This window comes from Platichthys flesus, chromosome 16, assembly GCF_949316205.1.
Source record: "Platichthys flesus chromosome 16, fPlaFle2.1, whole genome shotgun sequence".
NCBI classification, from domain to species: domain Eukaryota; kingdom Metazoa; phylum Chordata; class Actinopteri; order Pleuronectiformes; family Pleuronectidae; genus Platichthys; species Platichthys flesus.
In genome coordinates this window covers 19,201,639-19,219,580 of record NC_084960.1, presented here as the reverse complement: position 1 = coordinate 19,219,580, position 17,942 = coordinate 19,201,639, and the positions used below count along the sequence as shown (strand labels likewise).

Genomic DNA, 17,942 nt, shown 5'->3' with positions numbered 1-17,942 from the left:
CCGTAGACCATCATCCAACCCACCTCCTCCACAGTGCGGTCCGGAGCCTACAGGCTGCTGCTGTTATTCGTCTGCTGGGGCTGCAAGTCAAAGGATTTCACTTCTTCTCCTGCTCCACGTCCTCTCCTGGATTTATAGCTCGATTCCAAAACCAATCTGTTTTTTTTTTTTACACTTTTCAAATTTCATTTGTAGTTTGCGGTCGAGAATTAACACCCCCCCCCCTCTCTTGTTTTGGTTGCATTTATTTGGTCTTTCTTTTTTCGTTAAGCGACCCAGCGTGATATCCACTTTCAGTGTGGCAAGTGTGACACCGTCTTGTTGCGCTATTTGCTAAATCAGGAGAACTTTTTCTTCTTCCGCTGCTGGCTTCAATTTGAGTTATCCCCGGGTTTGTCTTTTTCTGACTTTTCTTTTTTTTTGGTTGGACTTGGGACACAAACAGTTTCCACCATGCACAAGCTCTACATTGGGAATCTAAGCGACAGCGTGACCGCCGAGGACTTGGGGAAAACCTTCGATGAGCACAAGATCGAATACTCCGGACAGTTCCTCATGAAAACCGGCTACGCGTTTGTGGACTGTCCGGACGACCAATGGGCCATGAAGGCGATCGAGACGTTTTCCGGTGAGTTCAGGTGGACCAGTGACAAAAGACGACACCCCACTACTCTCTCCACCGTTAGTTTCATTCATTCTGCACTGGGAGCGGTGTTCAGCCCGTGTTTCGTGCCCTCCTTGAGCGGCGTGCCCCTGTTTTGCCCCCCGTCCAACTCCTGGCTTCTTCACGAACATGCAGAATAATGATCGCAATGATTTTTATCGACTGAGTGAATTGTGGTGTGCGGAGAGCAACATCCCCAGGGGAGCCATTCAACTTTTGCAAGGGGGAGGGACAGGAGTAGTGTAAACGTAAAGCTACACGGAGGAGGCTGAGCATTCTGCTGCACTTTGCAACACTGATCCTTCTAATCAGTAGAGGTGTTAATTTCCAATGGCAGTTCTGCTAATTCCGGCTGTTTCTTCTGCTAAACGTGCACGTGAGTGACATTCTGATGTGTCGCACGCCTCGCGCTGGCTCCTGTGGTGTAGAATGAAGCCTCGCCGCCTCTCCCTCCCCCTTTAACTCGACTGTGACAAAGATAGAAAATACACCTTCACCCCCCCTGTGTAGCCTACTTATCCAACCAGGCCCCGGACACAACATCAATGTGAGCCCGATCGACGAGGGGCAGCGGCGGGGTCGTCAGCACCCGTCTTCACGCCTGAGCTTCGTGGCTTTTTTCTCGTGATCTAACACGTAGGCTGTAAGTAACGGGAGGAGGCAAGGTCGCCATGCCAGGCAGCTTCTTGTACTCCACATGAAGCCTCACGAACACGAGCAGCCGCCCTCCCTGGGCCGCGGTGGAGATCTTGTAAAACACCCACCCGCCAGCTGTAGGCTAAAATTAATATCAGTGGAGAGGTGGCTCCTGCATTGGATCTCGTGCGGGGGCTCCAGTGACTGATAGTGGACCACAGGGGGACGACCACTCGCTCTCCCCGGGACTTCCAGGTCGTGTTGTGGGCCATTTGAACCTCCCACCCCTACCCTTGACCCCTTCACGTGGTTTAGCGACTCCTCGGCGCTTGGCTCAGCCGCAGCTCGAAAAGTAAAGTTAGCTGCAAGGTGCCATTTGCTTTTAGCCCCACATACCCTAAATACCCCCCCCTCCCCCCCACCACCACTCACACACAATCACACACACACATGACCGTTAGCATGTAGCCCCAGCTGATGGTGAACTCGTCCTTCTCTTCCAGGTAAAGTGGAACTCCAGGGGAAGCGCATCGAGGTCGAGCACTCCGTCCCCAAGAAGCAAAGGTACTAAACAGTGCACACTCCCCCCTTCCCCCCCTCCTCTCTTAACCCCCTTTCATGTGTTGCATCACCTCTTCCAGGGCCTTTTTCTTTCATGGACTCTCACTGACTGTCACGCTTTCTCTCACTACTTTGCTCTAAGTGTGGGGCCAGTGAGACGTGCCCCCCACGCGCTGTCCGCAGCAGCCACTGTGCAAAAGTTGCGTCCGCCACTAGTTTCGGGTTGTTGTTTTGTTGGCGTGGTTGTGTAGAGCTTCAAGTTTGTCGGCCATTGCTGTAAAACTGAGCAGTGACAGCAGCATGCCCCAGGTCCAACCCTCTCCTCCACTGCTCGTGAACGGGGTTTCAAAAACACACAGGGGAATCCACATGTGAAAAATCTGCGGGTCATGAAGCAGCTTCATCGTAACTTTAAACAAAATCGGAGTTTTGACATGTGCAGCCATATCAATGCGCATTTAAACCATAAATCCAAATTCTTTCATTTACGTGTTTAGGTTGCAAAAGTCGTTATAAAAACCGATCCAGACCGTTATGACGGATTCACGCATTGTTAGGCATGGCACAAATATATTTCCACCCTAAATGCAGAGTTTAATGTGATTTTAAGGAGATTACATTATTTCAAAATGCTGGTTACACTTCCCATAAATCTCGAGTTAAATCCCACTAATTTCTCATAAAAACTCATATTTTTAATTCTAACATTTATTTTTTCTCTTTTTAAATATAGAATAGTGTAAATATTTGACCATTAAACATACTGACTGTAAAGCTTTTTAATAGACACATTACAGCTGTTTTATTTATTTTTATAAAGTTACAGGGATAAACTGACAGGTCCACTGCTGATCAGCTGCTTGGTTTTAACAGCCAGACTTGACCTGCATTAAACCGTATCATGGAATCGGCCTATAGACCATATTTCATGCCTGTAACCTTTGGCACAGATATGAGATGAGCCGTGAGCTCAGCTCCCCATGTTCTGCTGTTGGGCCACATGTGTGCTTATGTGTGTATTCATAGATTTCAGCCTTGTGGTAACTTGTTTGCTACAAATGAAATTCAACATTATTTGTGTATCAGCATTTAAGGCGTTTTTTAGTGAATGTGGCCAAATATTTGAAATGGAGCTGGTTTTGGAGGCTTGCTCTTCTCCATAAATGTTGCAACATGGCTGTGGCGCAAACAAATGTCAGCAGTGTGTGGGATCTGTTGGACTTCTCTATATTTTCAATGTCTGGACCTAACTATTTTAAGCGCCTTGAGATAATGTCGGTTAGGATATGGCCCCTTACATATACATTTAATTGAGCTAATCAGCTGACTGACATTATGCAGGGAGGCTGAATCTCACTGTTTATGTCAAACTGCAGAACCAGGTCACTCGTCATGCTTAGGGAACCAACATGGCAGCAGGCTGTAATATCTTATAATCTCTCAGCGGGTCAGTAAATTATTCTGATGGTGCTGTGTGTCGTGCACAGTGTCCCAGACCTCCTGTGTGATAACCTTGAAGAGCCATAATGATAAAGGTGATTTGTGAGATGAGGGGCCAACATGGGCGAGCCAAGGCCTTCAGTGGCTCCACAACACGTGTTGCCTCCACGCAAAGGGGAGTCACTGCACGTCAGCCAGTGAGGGTAAAATGGCGAAGCTCTGAATGAAGCAGAAACTCTGCACAGGCTGCTGTTTTTTTCTTTCACTGTACTGCATAGTACTGGGTCTCCTCAGTGTCCAGCCTGCCCTGTAGTAAAACAGCAGAGTCCAGTAGTTGTTCATGATAAAAGGATAACAGTTGGAAAAAATGAAGGCAGAAGAACTGGATTAATTTGATGGAAAACACATTTTTGAAGCCCCATTTTTAAAATGGCCGTCAATGTTTTCAGCTAACGTGAGAAAAAAGATGCCCCCAAAATGATTCTTTAAATATTTATGTCAAACATCTGCTCAACTGCTGGACCCTTACATGTGGACATAATGTTTGAGTCTTCACAAATGTACTGAATAACTTGTGTTTAGGTTTAAAATATCCCCTCTATGACGCAACAGCAGTCTAATTCTGAATGTTAATTTCAGCCAACAAATGTATTGACTTCACAAGGTGTAAATTTAGACTAAATAGGCAAGATTATAATTAATAGTAACTAATTTTCCACTAACTACTGAACAAGTGGTTTCAGTTTCATATCATTTTGACCTTTACCTTTAAATCTGACTGCAGTCGTGTCCAATTCTGACAGTTTGTTTTAGTTGCTTCTGCGAGTAGTGGGTGGTTTGTGCAGCTTACTATGTCGTAGAATCCCAGTGGAGGTGTGTGTTGTGTGGGAGGGGCCGCTGTTCAGAGGGAACTAAACCCTTTTTTTTTAAGGGTCTGGGGGGAGGGGGCAAGGGGAAGTAATTTTCTCCGTTCTGTATCAGTCAGTGTTGAGCCCCTTATAGGCTACAGGGGGCGCTGTCCATGCCACCCCCACCCACTCGATCTAGACCCCTAGGTGTGTATGCTATGGGTGGGTGGGTGTATCACAGGGGCCTGCTGTAAGATGGAGATGGAAGGGTTTTAAATTTCGGAGACGGTCATAATATTCGTCAATAGGCCGACTGAAATGTGTGTCATGCTGGAGAGGTTTGTGGGAGGTCAGCGAGAGAGGGAGCAGGACGAGGGGAAGAGTCCCAAGGGAGAGCAGGAGTGGGGGGACGGGCTAGGGGGTGAATTGTGTATATACGAGTGTGTGAGTGGGGGTGTTCTCATTGAGAGAGAACAAGCCATCCTGTCTGCAGAGACCAAAATGTACACGACGTCTGTAGTGAGGGATTGCTTGTGTGTGTAAAGCTAAACAACTCAAACCTAATATCATCTGAGTATTTTCAGTTTTTGATTAATAAAATGCTTGTGTTGAAATCGAATTGGTCCAGTCTGAAAGAAGCAAACATCAAAAAGGATTTATTAATTTATCTATAATTACAATTTATTTTCCTTTTATCGTACAGTTATAATTAGCTTAGAGTTGCTGAACTTACTAAAGCATCTAAAAAATGTAATGAAACATTTAATTTAAAGAAAACTATACTTAACAAGGTAAAGTATATATTTATTTGTTTGTATTATTTCTACAGAGACTTTAAAGTATAAAACAAAGCCAGGTCAAACTTTGAGTCAAATCATTCTTTTTGGGGAACTTGGAGAAATTTATTTTTTTGAACCTGCAGCCTGAATGCATGGAATCAACTGCAGTGTTTGTTTTATATTATACAATAATTAGCTGCAAAAAGTGTTTAATTCATTCAACACCATCTCAGTAGACACCATCTCCTTTTCTCTGTTGCTTTGTGCTGTAATTATGCAACATGCCAGACTTTGTTGGAACCAGAGATAGTGTTGTCCAATTTTCTTAGGTAGCTTTGACTTTTGGTGTGGACAGACAGTTGATCATGAGGTGAGCCAGAGAGCTTCACTGTATTCAACAAGTCAATTCTAAGAAAGTAATAAATCGAAATCGACTGTAGTTTGAAGGAAATGCACACACACACACACAAACATTTTTAAATATTTTCTTTCAAGAAATCTAAACATGCGGTTGTTTTTAATCTTTTTTTTACAACCTTGACCTAAAAACACATTTGTAATTTAGGAAAATAATATGGTTTACATCTCCATGTATTGCCAGGCACTGTGTGTGTGTGTGTGTGTGTGTGTGTTGTAAAAACAAAAGGCAGAATCAGATCCTGTCCCTCTCATCCCACTCTTGTGCCCAAATCCTCCCTTATGATGTATGGATGAAAGACGGTTATTTTCCTGTGAAGTACCATACACCCCCCCCTTGCCTCCATCAGTTAACCAAAGATCCTCATGACCCACAATAACAACACTTTGGTTTTGTGAGTCATTTCTTTTGTCCTTTCGCCATCTTCCAGCCCACTTGTCTGATAAACTCACATTCATGTCACATGCATGTTGACATTATTAAATAAATCTTTAAATTGGGTCTCTGTTATATAAAGTGTATCATTTTAATTTGTGATATTCAATTGCAGACATCTTTATTTTGCTTTGTAATATTCAGGAAGAATGATATCCTAAGCTTCTGTGTAATCAGTAGAAAATTTTAGTGTAGCGTGGTGCCTGAAGCTCGAGAACCAGCCTGTTTGTTGCTCCTCTGGAGCTTTGAATGTGGAACATACAAGAAGAATCCGTCTTGATGGTTCAGAATGAGCGTGGTTTGATAAAATGTCGGGAATGAATAATAAGACCAGGATTTCTGCCTCTTCCTGCCACAGACAGGGAAATCACTTTGAAAAAACACTTTACTCTCATAGATTATAGTGAAAACCAGTCTTAATATTCTCACTTTTTTTAACGTAGCTTCTACAAAAATGTTATGTCTCATAATGTTGTTGTATATCTTATATATCAGTAGTTCCTCTGCACCATCACAATAAGGGGCAGATTCTCGATAAATGAGTCATTGTTTTACAATAATCGAATAAAGTGTTGTTACGACCCAGGCCACACCCAAATTCTGAAGTTGTCTTTCTGAACAAAGAAAAAAGTGAACTCTAAACCAGCTCACTTTCCATAGATTTCAACTGTTTCTCCCAGTCTGCTTCAGTGGATCATTTAGACACGTTCCCTGCACCTAATCTTTTTGTGATGGAAAAATGTCTCACTTAAACTCATGTATTTACTATTTGTCATTAATGGACACAAATGGTGATTAGGAATAGTTGTGCAGTGTGTGATAAAGCCTTGTGACACTTGGCAGAGGGAAGCAGAGGAAATGAGGAGTTGAAGTTAAGGACCACCTGAAAGCCTGCACAAAACACCTTTCTATAATTTCTACTTTAGATAAGTGAAACCAGCTCAGTCCTTCGGTGGACCACCTCCCCTCTTCTCTTTTAAATGACACAGTTTGACCCAATGAGGTGTAATTGCCAGCTGTTCTCTGTCTTTATCTTTGTCATTTTGTATCACTTACACAGACTTTGGCTTCATGTCGGCCTCCTCACACTTAACCTGCTCTGTTTCCACCACCTGGATCTTTAACACGTAAAAAACGTTTATTCAGACTCAGTTTTGGCTTGCAATTTCCCTTTACTTTCAAATTTGTGCTTGAAAAAGAAATGAACCTTTTTGTTTGATTTATATATATATATACACATAAAATACAATTGCTACAAAGTTCATATGTAATTAGTGTAAATAGAAGAAGAATTTAACATATAAAATGGAACAAAACCTTTGGCTGCACCATCCTCTTTATGTGAAAATAATTATTTTGTGATATATACAAATACAAATAAACATTGTGTGTTGGGTTGCACAGCTTCTTTTATACCTCCCACACATTGTAAATGTCCGTGGCAATGCACAATGAGTCTACTTAATAAAAACAAAATATCAGTGTTGCAGGAATTGCGTGTGTGTTTGTGTAAAAAAGCAGTGCACTTCCACAGTGAATCTGCTTTCTTAAAATTAGTTAAGATGTCCTTGATCACCTGCAGCCTTAATGCAACTGTTGTTAATGAGCTGGTGGGGATTTGGTGTTTTGCTCAAGGACACTTGAGCAGGGTGGATGCTCTAACCCCAGGTTAGAATGGCTCAGAATCCTATAGAATCTGCTGAAATCCCGCTGATGCATGTGAGTCATACCTCACCTCGCTTGGTGGCCTCAATGGCTCTTATTGGAAACGGTTGTTGAGATTGAAAAAGGAAAGGTGATATCCCGAGATGTTCTCAGACCTGCGTGGTTTCACATTTATACATTTTGAGTGCTCATACTGTGTCTGGTTCAGTCCCTCGCGTCACTAGCTGGACAGGAAGTTCCCGTCTTTAGAAATACAGAAAATCAGATTTTCCTTTTTGTCTGAGTTTGTGTTCAAACCGGATGTGCTGTTCACTTAAGGAAACTGGGTAACAGGCAGGTTGTATTAGTCTTTCCATTCACTCTTTTACTTTATAAATCGTAGAGAATTATGTTAGTATTTTGTTTACAGGATATTTAAATATCATCTTTTCTATCCTCTGAGTAGACTGAGTAAACTCTTGCAACTTTAAAGGCTCTCAAAATATACCGTATATGTGGGGAACTGTGCGTGTCTGTGCGTGTGTTGTTGGAGCTTTCACACAGCAGCACACACAGAAAGAAAGAGGGGCTCGGTGAAGCACGCCATGGGCTGCTTTCCTCTCCTCTCATGGCTGGAGAGAAGGAAGAGGAGGAGGGGACGGTGGGCGGAGGCAGTGAGGGGGGTGCGACCAATCGTCTGGCAGCAGCACCTGCAAGCAGCTTAAAAAAAGACAGGTCCTCCCTCCCTCCTTCCTCCCTCCCTCACAGGCATGGACTGACTTTATCCTCCTCTCTCTCTGTTCATGCCTTCACTGTGTTTTTTTTTTTTTTTGCTTTCTTCTCCCCCTCTCTATGGTACAGTATGTTCGTTTTCTCTCTTGCTCTCTCTTGTTTTTTTTTTCTTTCAGCCCCCCTTCCCTCCCTCCCTCCCTTGGCGTGTTGCCATTTTCTCTGCACCATTCCATCGTTTTCGCGAGCGAGACCAGAGCAGGCAGCAGAATTAAAGGCAGACAGACACATGAAGGGGTCCAATGAGAGTGACTGCACACATAGATGCATGTGTTTTAGATTTGACTTGAGCCAAACTGCCTTTCTACAGCGGAACAAAAATGGAATAAAGGATCTATCTGGAGTTGTAATCTGGAACATTTATTACTTTCCTAATAAAGTTAAAAAGGGAATCCCTGCTGGATTTTGAAACTGAAACACGATCCTAAGACCTGCACTGATGAACTAGAAGAAAAAGAAGGAAACTGCTCTGCTAACTGGTGAATCGTCATTGCCTTAGAGCGAAAACATCAGGTTCTGCGTAAAATCTAATTGGCCTGTGAGAAGTCAGGAATGTCTTTACCATTTCATATTGGTGAATCAGTTGATTGAAAAAACGTTGGAATGTGAAGCTTTGACGTACTTGTAATGATGTACTGATCCAAAAAGGAAATCATTTTTACATTTCACTCTGGGCCACTCGTCAAAAAACATATGCTTTGTTACAAATAGAAGAATTTAATGTGTATGACCCAGCTTGACCATCAATTAAAATACAACCTATGGTCTAATCATGTGAATAATCATAATAATGATAATTATTCAATGCTACCAACCTATTTACAAGAATGCTAGTGTTCCCTCTGCAATCTGCTTATTACACCTATGTACGTAAATAACTAATTAGATATCAACCATAATGGTGTATCTTTAATTTATGTTATTGTTTCATTAAGAAAAGCATTTTAATATGTCACCTCCACTTTTATATCCATTTGTTGTGTTGAAATCAACTTCTGAACCTTTAGATGGCGTCTTCCTTATCGATTGTTGTCACACTAGATGATTTTGAAGATTTCATTTCACGTGTATATTTAATTGCTTATAGGGCCCCAAAGCGTGCGTGCGTGTGCGTGTGTGCGTGTGCGTGTGTGTGTGTGTGATCGATATGTAACTGAAGCTGATGTTGCTCTTCCTCTGACTTTTATCTCCCTCTGGCTACGGTTGAAGCAATCTAATTTAACGTAAAAATGCATTTTTTTTATGAAAAAAGACGCCTGTTTTGCTGCTGTGACATATCCAGTCCTGACCCTGTTTAAGATCAATTACACTGATGAAGTCATGGCAACGTCAATGCAGTAATCAGCTTGGGCTCAGACAATACAAAACAGACCTCCTTGGTTACAAAAGGAGGCGTGATGTTAGAGTGACCTGGCCGTTTACCCGGAAGGGGAGCCGGCTAAAACGGTGCTATCATGTTGCATTGTGGGCAATGTAGGATCCTGTGGGTTTTCACTTTACTAAGTCACTGGAATTAGCCTTTAACCAATGAAGGATAGATTATAGTGAATGGTGAACGGCCGTGGACATGCGCACACAGTATGTTCAGAATAAGCTGACTAAACCTTTACATTTTAATTTATTTTTTACAATAATCTGTAAATGAAACACTGGTGGTTTGCGTAAGCAGTGATCATAATGAGGAAAAATAACCTTGTAATGACAAAGGTCTTATCTTATCTCTCTAAGGTACAACTAGGCCTTATGTAGGTGAAGGGGTAAATGAGTCCTGGCGCTTTAAGAAGGAAACACCCACTTCCCCCCACCTCTCTCCTTCTGCTCCGCCCCATCTTTCTGATTGTTTCTTCTCTCTGGTTCTAACCATCTGTCCCCCCCCCCTCTCACTCTCCCTCTGTGTCTCTCGCTCTTTTATTTGTCCTCTCTCACTCTGGCTGTCTCTTCTGCTATTTCTCACAAAAATAAATTAGGCAAATATATATTTCTATACACAAACACACGCATGCATGCATACACACACACACACATAATGCACACATTTGGGCACTTGCAATCTGCACCTGCGCAGCAATCGCAAGCAATGACCAGCTTTCAAGGAAAAAAAAACATAAAGAAAGGAAAAGGGGGGAAGGGAGGGTTGTTTTGGGTGGGGGGTGGTTGGGGCCCAGGGGTCGGGGTCTGCTGGGGCCTCTTGTGCATATCTGTGTGTATGTGTGCTGTAGAGATTGTATGCATGTACATGAGTGTAAAAAACTCATTGGAGCTCTTCCCTGGTGGTCATCTTCAGCCATGTCATCCTGTGTATGTGTGTTTGTGTATTTGGTGTACAGTAAACCTTTTCCATACCTGTAAAATAGATCCAGCCCTTAGATGTTCTTCTTCAGTCCACCCTGTTTTTTGATCATCTTCATCTCTCTCTCTTCTTTTTTTTAAGGCATCAACATGTGTTCCAGTACCACTCAGTGGTTGTATGCCAGCAGTAGTCATATGATTCTCTTTAATACTTGTGTTGTACAGAGACATGGTGTAAATAAGAATCGACTGTATCTGTAGTTTCAATGGAAAAATGCTCAAAACCAGGGAGGACAACAATATACATAAATCCCAGACAAGAACATGTACTATTTAGTAAGTATTCATTAAATAGTGTTTTGTTTCCTTTTGAAGGATTTTTTAGACAAAGTCATTCAACTTAAAACAGAACACCAGAGTAATTCAGGGTTTTCATGGACAATAAGCTCCTCTTAAATATTATTTGTTGATTTAATGTAAAAAAAAATCAGCATTACTAAAGGAACATTTTCAAAATTATTCTATTACTATGTACAGTTGTTTCGTCCAACAACTTCTGTTTTCCTGCCATCTTAAAAGACAAATGCTTTTTTATCGTTCAATATATATTTGTATTATATTTGTGATATTTTAAAATCTCTTCTACATATTTGCCATTTCATTGAAATATATTTGAGCCATGTTATACTATACGTACCCTTTCCTTTGAAAATGCGGAGTCAGTGGAGTTCCTATGTCATTATTTATGGCTGCAACATGAGCTCCATGATCGCTGTTGTTAATTACACTTAACTGCTGATTCTTGTTCTACTTTCTGTATAACGAGACTGTCGTTTTCTTTAATTGAGTAATTAGCTGAGAAAGTTCAGTTAGGGAAACTCTTTTTGTGTAGCGCCTACAGATATAGAATTAATTGACAAAAATCCCTTTGTAAAAGGAGAACCAAAATGTCTTGATGCTGTATTGTAACACTGTAAAACAGTAAAGCAAAAGACCTTCAATTCATCGAAGGAGGATACCGAATAACTTAACATTAAAAAACACCACATTCGTTCGTCCTGCCTCAGTCATAAATTCATCAATCAAAACTGTGTTTTGGTGTGACTCAGAAGTGCAGCTCTCGCAGAATGATACTCTTTTTATATAGACAATACCAAATAAAGGTATTTTCAGATTTGAAACCAGTGTGCATCATTAAAATACATTCGTACACTCTGTGGCGATTTTATTAAGCTGCATGCAGACATTTTTGCACTGAACTCCATATTTCCTTACGGTCATTCTCCAGGGGGGGCCAGTGTGAGAGCACAGCAGGAGATCCTCTGCGGAATTTGCCATGAGAGAGAATTCTGATGATGTTTCTAACACTCGGCAGACAGAAAAATGAAACGAAGAAAAAGGAAAACCAATATTTTGAGATGAAAAAGTGGTGTCATACACATAGAAGACACAAACGGTGTCGGATGTGCTGTACACAAAAACGTAACCGTCCTGCCTCTGCCTTCTGCACCACCCCTCACCTGAATGCTTTGGAGATTTGTGTGTTGTTGTTTACGCCTCTTATTTGAAGAATCTCCTACTGCGTTTTTCATTTGTGAAAAGAAACCTCCGGAGAAAGTCAGAACCATTTTTTCTATCTGCGTCATGTGAATTTTTGTTTTGTTTTCATTAGCTTTTTTAATTTGTTCTTATGTTGTGGTTCAGTTTTGAACTAATGTATCAACAAGGGATTGATCACTCACTGGCTTCCCGCTTACAGAATGGTCACATTTTTGTGCATGATTATATTTTAGGTGACAACCTGGGATGAGACAGGGATATGACAAGGAAATGATCCCTCACTGTTCCCACCTGTGGACATTTTGAGGTTTTAAAAAATGAAAGATTCTTGTGTAAGTCAGCTGCTTGTGTGCCATGCATTTAGGCCATAGATAACTGCGCATAGATGGTTTCCTCTGTACTTTATCAATTCCATTTTACTATTTAGCACTACATGGATCCTAATGTAGATTATTTCTGTGTGAAATTGTAATACATAGCTGTCACACTCACTGGATTGCTGTGTCCAAACCAAAGATCTTTGGAATAGGCTGAACATAACCTAACATGATTTAGGAACAGTATAAATTACATTTGTAATAACACACAGGTAGTGAAATACAACGGTATTTAAAGTGTGAATAACAAGATTCACAAAGCAAACAAAGAACCTAAAGGTTAGACAAATGAAGCATCCTTTCTTATTAGTACTATTATATACGATACATATTCAAGCTTTTCGAGGATCACAACCGATTCATTATATCAGACAAATAGTTTAAGCAAAGAAAAAGGGGGAGAAATCGGCATTGGGTACAAACCCAGGGGAGATATTTATTATAATTTTTTGTTATTACAACAGAAACGAGCTGGTAATTTCATTATTTTTAACTACAGAAAACTAATGCACTTGATTACAGAACAATGTATCACCTTATACAACATATAAGGTGATACACAACATACACAAACATTTCAAAAAAAAAGTTCAAGTGTTTATTAACACTTAACTTCATTCTAGTTTGAAGTATTTTGTATTTTACCGTTATTGTGTTTCATCTTGTAGTTTTTTTTATCATTAAAAACAATTAACACAAGTGAAAAAACATTTAAAGATGCAGTCTAAGAATACCTTCCCAAGTGTGTGTTCTCTGACGTAGAAAGAGTGGGAGTTATTAGGTCTTTGTTTTTATCCCACAGCCCCAGTTTTGTTTACCTGTTCGTCTCAGAAACGGAAGCGTTTTCTTTCTGTCAATGGAAGCAAAGCTAAACTGAAATGATTGCTGGCTTTCCCCCTCAGCCTCGGAGAGCAGTGGGCCTCTTATAAACTGTTGGACAGCCTATTGTTTGTTTTACCCTCGCTAACACTTTTCCTCCCTTTGCTTTTTGTCTTTAATTATTTCCTCAGTTTTTCTTTTCCTTTAACTCTTCCCCCATCTGAGCACCATCAGATTGAAGTGTGTGTGTGTGTGTGTGTGTGTGTGTGTGTGTGTGTGTGTGTGTGTGTGTGTGTGTGTGTGTGTGTGTGTGTGTGTGTGTGTGTGTGTGTGTGTGTGTGTGTGTGTGTGTGTGTGTGTGTGTGTGTGTGTGTGTGTGTGTGTGTGTGTGTGTGTGTGTGTGTGTGTGTGTGTGTGTGCAAGAGGGGTTGGGGGTTCTTAAATTCTTGAAATTTTTTACAGCAGTAATGAGAAAGAAAGTGGAGGTTGAGGAGCCTATAGGGTACCCAGCTTTGCCTTGACCGGGAGGCATGTTCACACTGGGCTTTGATTGGTTGAGAGTTTGAGTTTCAATAGTCGCTCTTTTGCATATAGAACTTCTTGTGCTGCCTTCTTCCTGGTTGTGTGTGTCTGAGCTGTCAGCCAGTCTGCCCGTTTGACTGAACTTCTATGTTAGTTCAGTCAAACTGCTTTTGGGTTTCTCTAGAAATGTTTAGGTCTTAGGTCATTATTATGTTATGATCCAGTACTTAAATTGAACTGAATTGAATACATTTTATTTGAGTTAGTACATTTTTGCCATGGATTTAGTGAAGCACTACGCAGCCCTTTTTTAGATAAGTGCTAAACAATAAGGTATTGTTATACTATTATTGTCGCTTTGATCCCCGTAATTTCCCAAAGACGATGGGTTGGACCTTTTGCAACTGTTGATAACAAGAACAAATAAAATGCTCTCCAAAAAATGCAACCACCCAATTAAATCAAACTGTTTTAAAGGGAAAAGTATAATTTGAAGTATGACAAAAAAATCCACTGTCTGATAATCCACCATAACAAAATTATTGTGAAGAGCCATAGTCTATAAGACTGAAATACAGTTTTACATATCTCATTTGATTGTTGTCTCAGAATAAAATGGATCCTGTATTACCTGTAGATCAGAAAGCAAGTGTTAAATGTTGGAAGATATAACCAGTAGCAGAGGCCACATTTAGTGTCTAATGTGTCAGTGTGGAGGCATCTGGGCTGATTGAAAAATGCTGCATCCTATTCCCGATTTCTGATTCCACAGCATCTTTTAGTAGAACTTGTGTGTAAAATTTGTGCCCCTTTAATTTTTGTTTTTCTTCTCTTAAGAGCATGCAGAGGAGAGGTGAGTAGTTTTGGGGGAATTTATTTTGCAGCCAAGGACAGGCTCTGTTTACCTTAATCCCTTTTTACTATTGCTGCAGCGTAGAGTGATCTGTGAAGGCACCTATAGGTGAGAAGCAGAGATTTTATTGATGATTAAAACGTTGTGGTACTTGTTGTCGCTGTCTTTGGTTGGAAGTACAAACTTGGTTATGATTATCTCAACCATGTTGTGTTACCTTGCAAACAGGCAACGAGTGGGATTAAGAAACTTTCACATGTCTATAACATTACTGATACTCCAAAAGAAGCGGACATGAAGAGAAACATTTAATCTATAGTCAACAGGCGTCTCCCTCCTGCCCGTTCTAGAGAAGCCGTCAGCCTGTGAAATAAACTCCATTCTGCTGCTTTGAAGCCTGAAAAAAACCATTCTGAATGATTATTGTGATTACAGAGCTCCTGTGCGACATAAAGACATCTATTCAGTTTTATTTATCGAAGATATTCAGTTTCTCATGTTCCCCACCGTTTTTTTCACTGTCACATGTTCTGGTGATATCCTGCCTGCTGGCTAAAGTACTGCAAATGACTGCTTTGTTCGGATCCCACGGCAGGATTTTATGTGCATAAAAAAATACACTTGAATTACTTTTAAATATGAGTCTGGAAAGGTTTGAGTCGGCTTTTGGAGCACACTGAAGCTTTTAGATCTCAATTTTATGCATTTATTTCAAATGGATTTTTTCTCTATTATGAATTAAGTCATTTTCATTCTTATAACCTATAGAAAATTATATCATCTGTCCCAGCTTTCGACAAAACAGTGTTTTTCTCAAAGCTCATCGGTGAGATAGTGCATTCATTGGAGGGTTTGGGTCCCTGTCCTCATGCTTGTGTTCTTGATTAAGACACAGTGGCTCTCAGTGTGTGTTCATGTGAGATAAAAAAATTTAAGTGATGAATGCTTTTACAGACTGGCTCCTCTATATTTAGATCTAGAATGAGTTATTTTTCAATCCAAAATGGAGTAATGCTGTAGCACTTTTGGCTCCAGCACAAAGGCCAGTAATTTCAGATGACTTGTTGAGTTCGTCTCCTCCAGTAGGTCTGTCTGTCTGTCTGTCTGTCATGCCTCCATTGCCGATAGCCCGCACATCGCCAGGTTTATCACCTTTGGATATACGAAGAGGGGAGCAATATCTGTAACCCTTAATTTGATTTAGATGTTTAAGTAAAGATGGATTCAGCAACAAAGTTTGATTTAGTTTCTAAAGCCTGAGAAAAAAAGAGTTTACTCTTATTTTTACCCGTGTTTATTCCTGATTAGATCATGAGATAAGATAATGCTGTACACAATGACACAATAGGTGAGCATAGAATTTAGAGGAAACGAAAAGGCAATTCAAAACACTTGCATCCTGGCGAGTTGATTGAGTAGTTAACATTTTTCATTTACATACTGCATCTATTATTTTCTGTTACAATGCTACTGGTTCAGGTAAACATGAACATTATGAAGATATCATAAATTAAATGAAGGAGATGTCAAGAGAGTTTGCGGTGATAAGAGCCGATGATGGTGTCGGGGTCTGGAAACAAGATCACGTGATCTCTGCAGCGCAATAAATATGTCACTTCCAGTCTCTGCCTTCTACACCCGGCCGTTCCACGTCTATGCCTGAATAATGCGTCTGTTCAGAAAACCTCCCGCCGTCTTGTGCATCTGTGAAAAGTAAAGTCTGGGAAAAGTTCGGGCCCAATTCTCCGGACTCATGTCTGAAAACGGCCTTAAGAGTTAAAAAATGTTCAAGATCAAGGTGAGAAGACATCAGGCTTATTTCTTTTTCTTTTGAAACTTGGAGCCACAGAAGACATGAAACAACTGTGTAACGAAGTCAGCTGTCCTCCCCAGGCTGAGTGCTCCACATGATGTCTCGCTTTACGTGTATTATTTAAGGCCTTAGTCTTTCCTGTCCACTCTGGAGAATTTTGAGCAGCTCTGTTTTTGGACGTCAAACATACCAGGCCTATTGCTATTATTGACAAAAGGAGTTGGATTCACTTTGAATTCTCCACTCTGGCTCCGTCAGCACTTTACATTCTTTTTTATAAATATCTCTCCACCGTTTTATTTCTGTATCATAACTAATCTTTGCTAACACATCACGTGACCATTCCCATATACTGTTCATGTGCAGGATGGTGTAAACGGGAAGCAGATTGTGTTCTCTGCATTTGGTTTCTTTCAGACATTCTCTTAACTCCGGATAATCTCTAGACATTCTCTGGAGGGGCTGTACATGAGAATGCAAATGACCTGGACAAAACCCAGAAGAATGTCCGAATGACGCCATGTTAGAGCACAGCAGTACATTCTCTAAAGAATTCCCCACTATTGAGTGGGGGAATTTACTTACACACTCAAAGATGATAAGAAAGCTTTGGTGATAAGGGCTGACGCCAGTGTTAATGTAATGTAAACAAGGCCTTGTGATCTATATAGAGGACATTTTTTTGCGTCCCGGAGATGTCTGTGTCAGAGGAACATCTCCTGCTGCATTGTTAATGTGCAGGCCAACTCCAGAGAAATTCTACGGACATTCTCCGGAATTTAATGTCCGAAAATGTTTTTAGTTACAGATTTTTATTAGAAGCTAGTTACAGCGGTAGTGTAAAGTAAGAACAGGGCCTGAGATGGAACTGTTACTGACAATAAGGCTGTTCTCCTCTGCAAAATGTCCGCACAATGGGGTTCGTTCGCTACGGCTGGTATCCGAGACCTGACTGATATGAGCCAATCAGGAAGAGAATGTGGGCCTCAGCATGTCATTTTTTACATAAGTCTCAGTTCCTGTCGGTCCAGACGGAAAAACCACGCTGCAGTTTTCAAACTAAAACAGGACCAGTAACGTTTCCAAACGTCTCTGGAGTCATGTGGCTTTTAGAGGTCAATGTAGCACAAGTCATGTGTTTAAAAAGGAATATGTATGAGTGTGGAGCTTTAACCTTAACTGCACATTACTTTTTCAACAATCTACGGTGGCTGCTGTGACCCAAACGTTTCCCAGTCCGACTTTAACAGAGAAGTTCGATCACTTCCTGATTTCAGTCCTCTGCACAAATGGCCAAACACCATGCAAATCAGGTTTGTTTGTTTTTAGAGGGTAACAACAATTGTTGCACCATCCTGACAGTGTTCGAAGGCTCTGGGGGCATTTGAGTGGGCTACACCCATATGCATACAATGTTTTGTAATTGCAGCTAGTGGCAGGGAAGGATATATTTTCAATGTACACAAACATTTCAGTGCACGATTGGATGGGGACA

The 17,942-nt window shown here is 40.9% G+C and overlaps 1 protein-coding gene across 1 annotated transcript in view; it reads left to right on the top strand.

The window, feature by feature from the left end:
- Window positions 1–286: 286 nt before the first annotated feature.
- Window positions 287–17,942, top strand: part of igf2bp1 (insulin-like growth factor 2 mRNA binding protein 1) — a 47,389-nt gene continuing 29,733 nt past the window's right edge. The window contains exons 1-2 of the mRNA XM_062407130.1: window positions 287–628; window positions 1,804–1,864. Coding sequence (XP_062263114.1) covers window positions 454–628; window positions 1,804–1,864 — 236 coding nt within the window. The 5' untranslated portion in view covers window positions 287–453. The remainder of the gene's footprint in view (window positions 629–1,803; window positions 1,865–17,942) is intronic.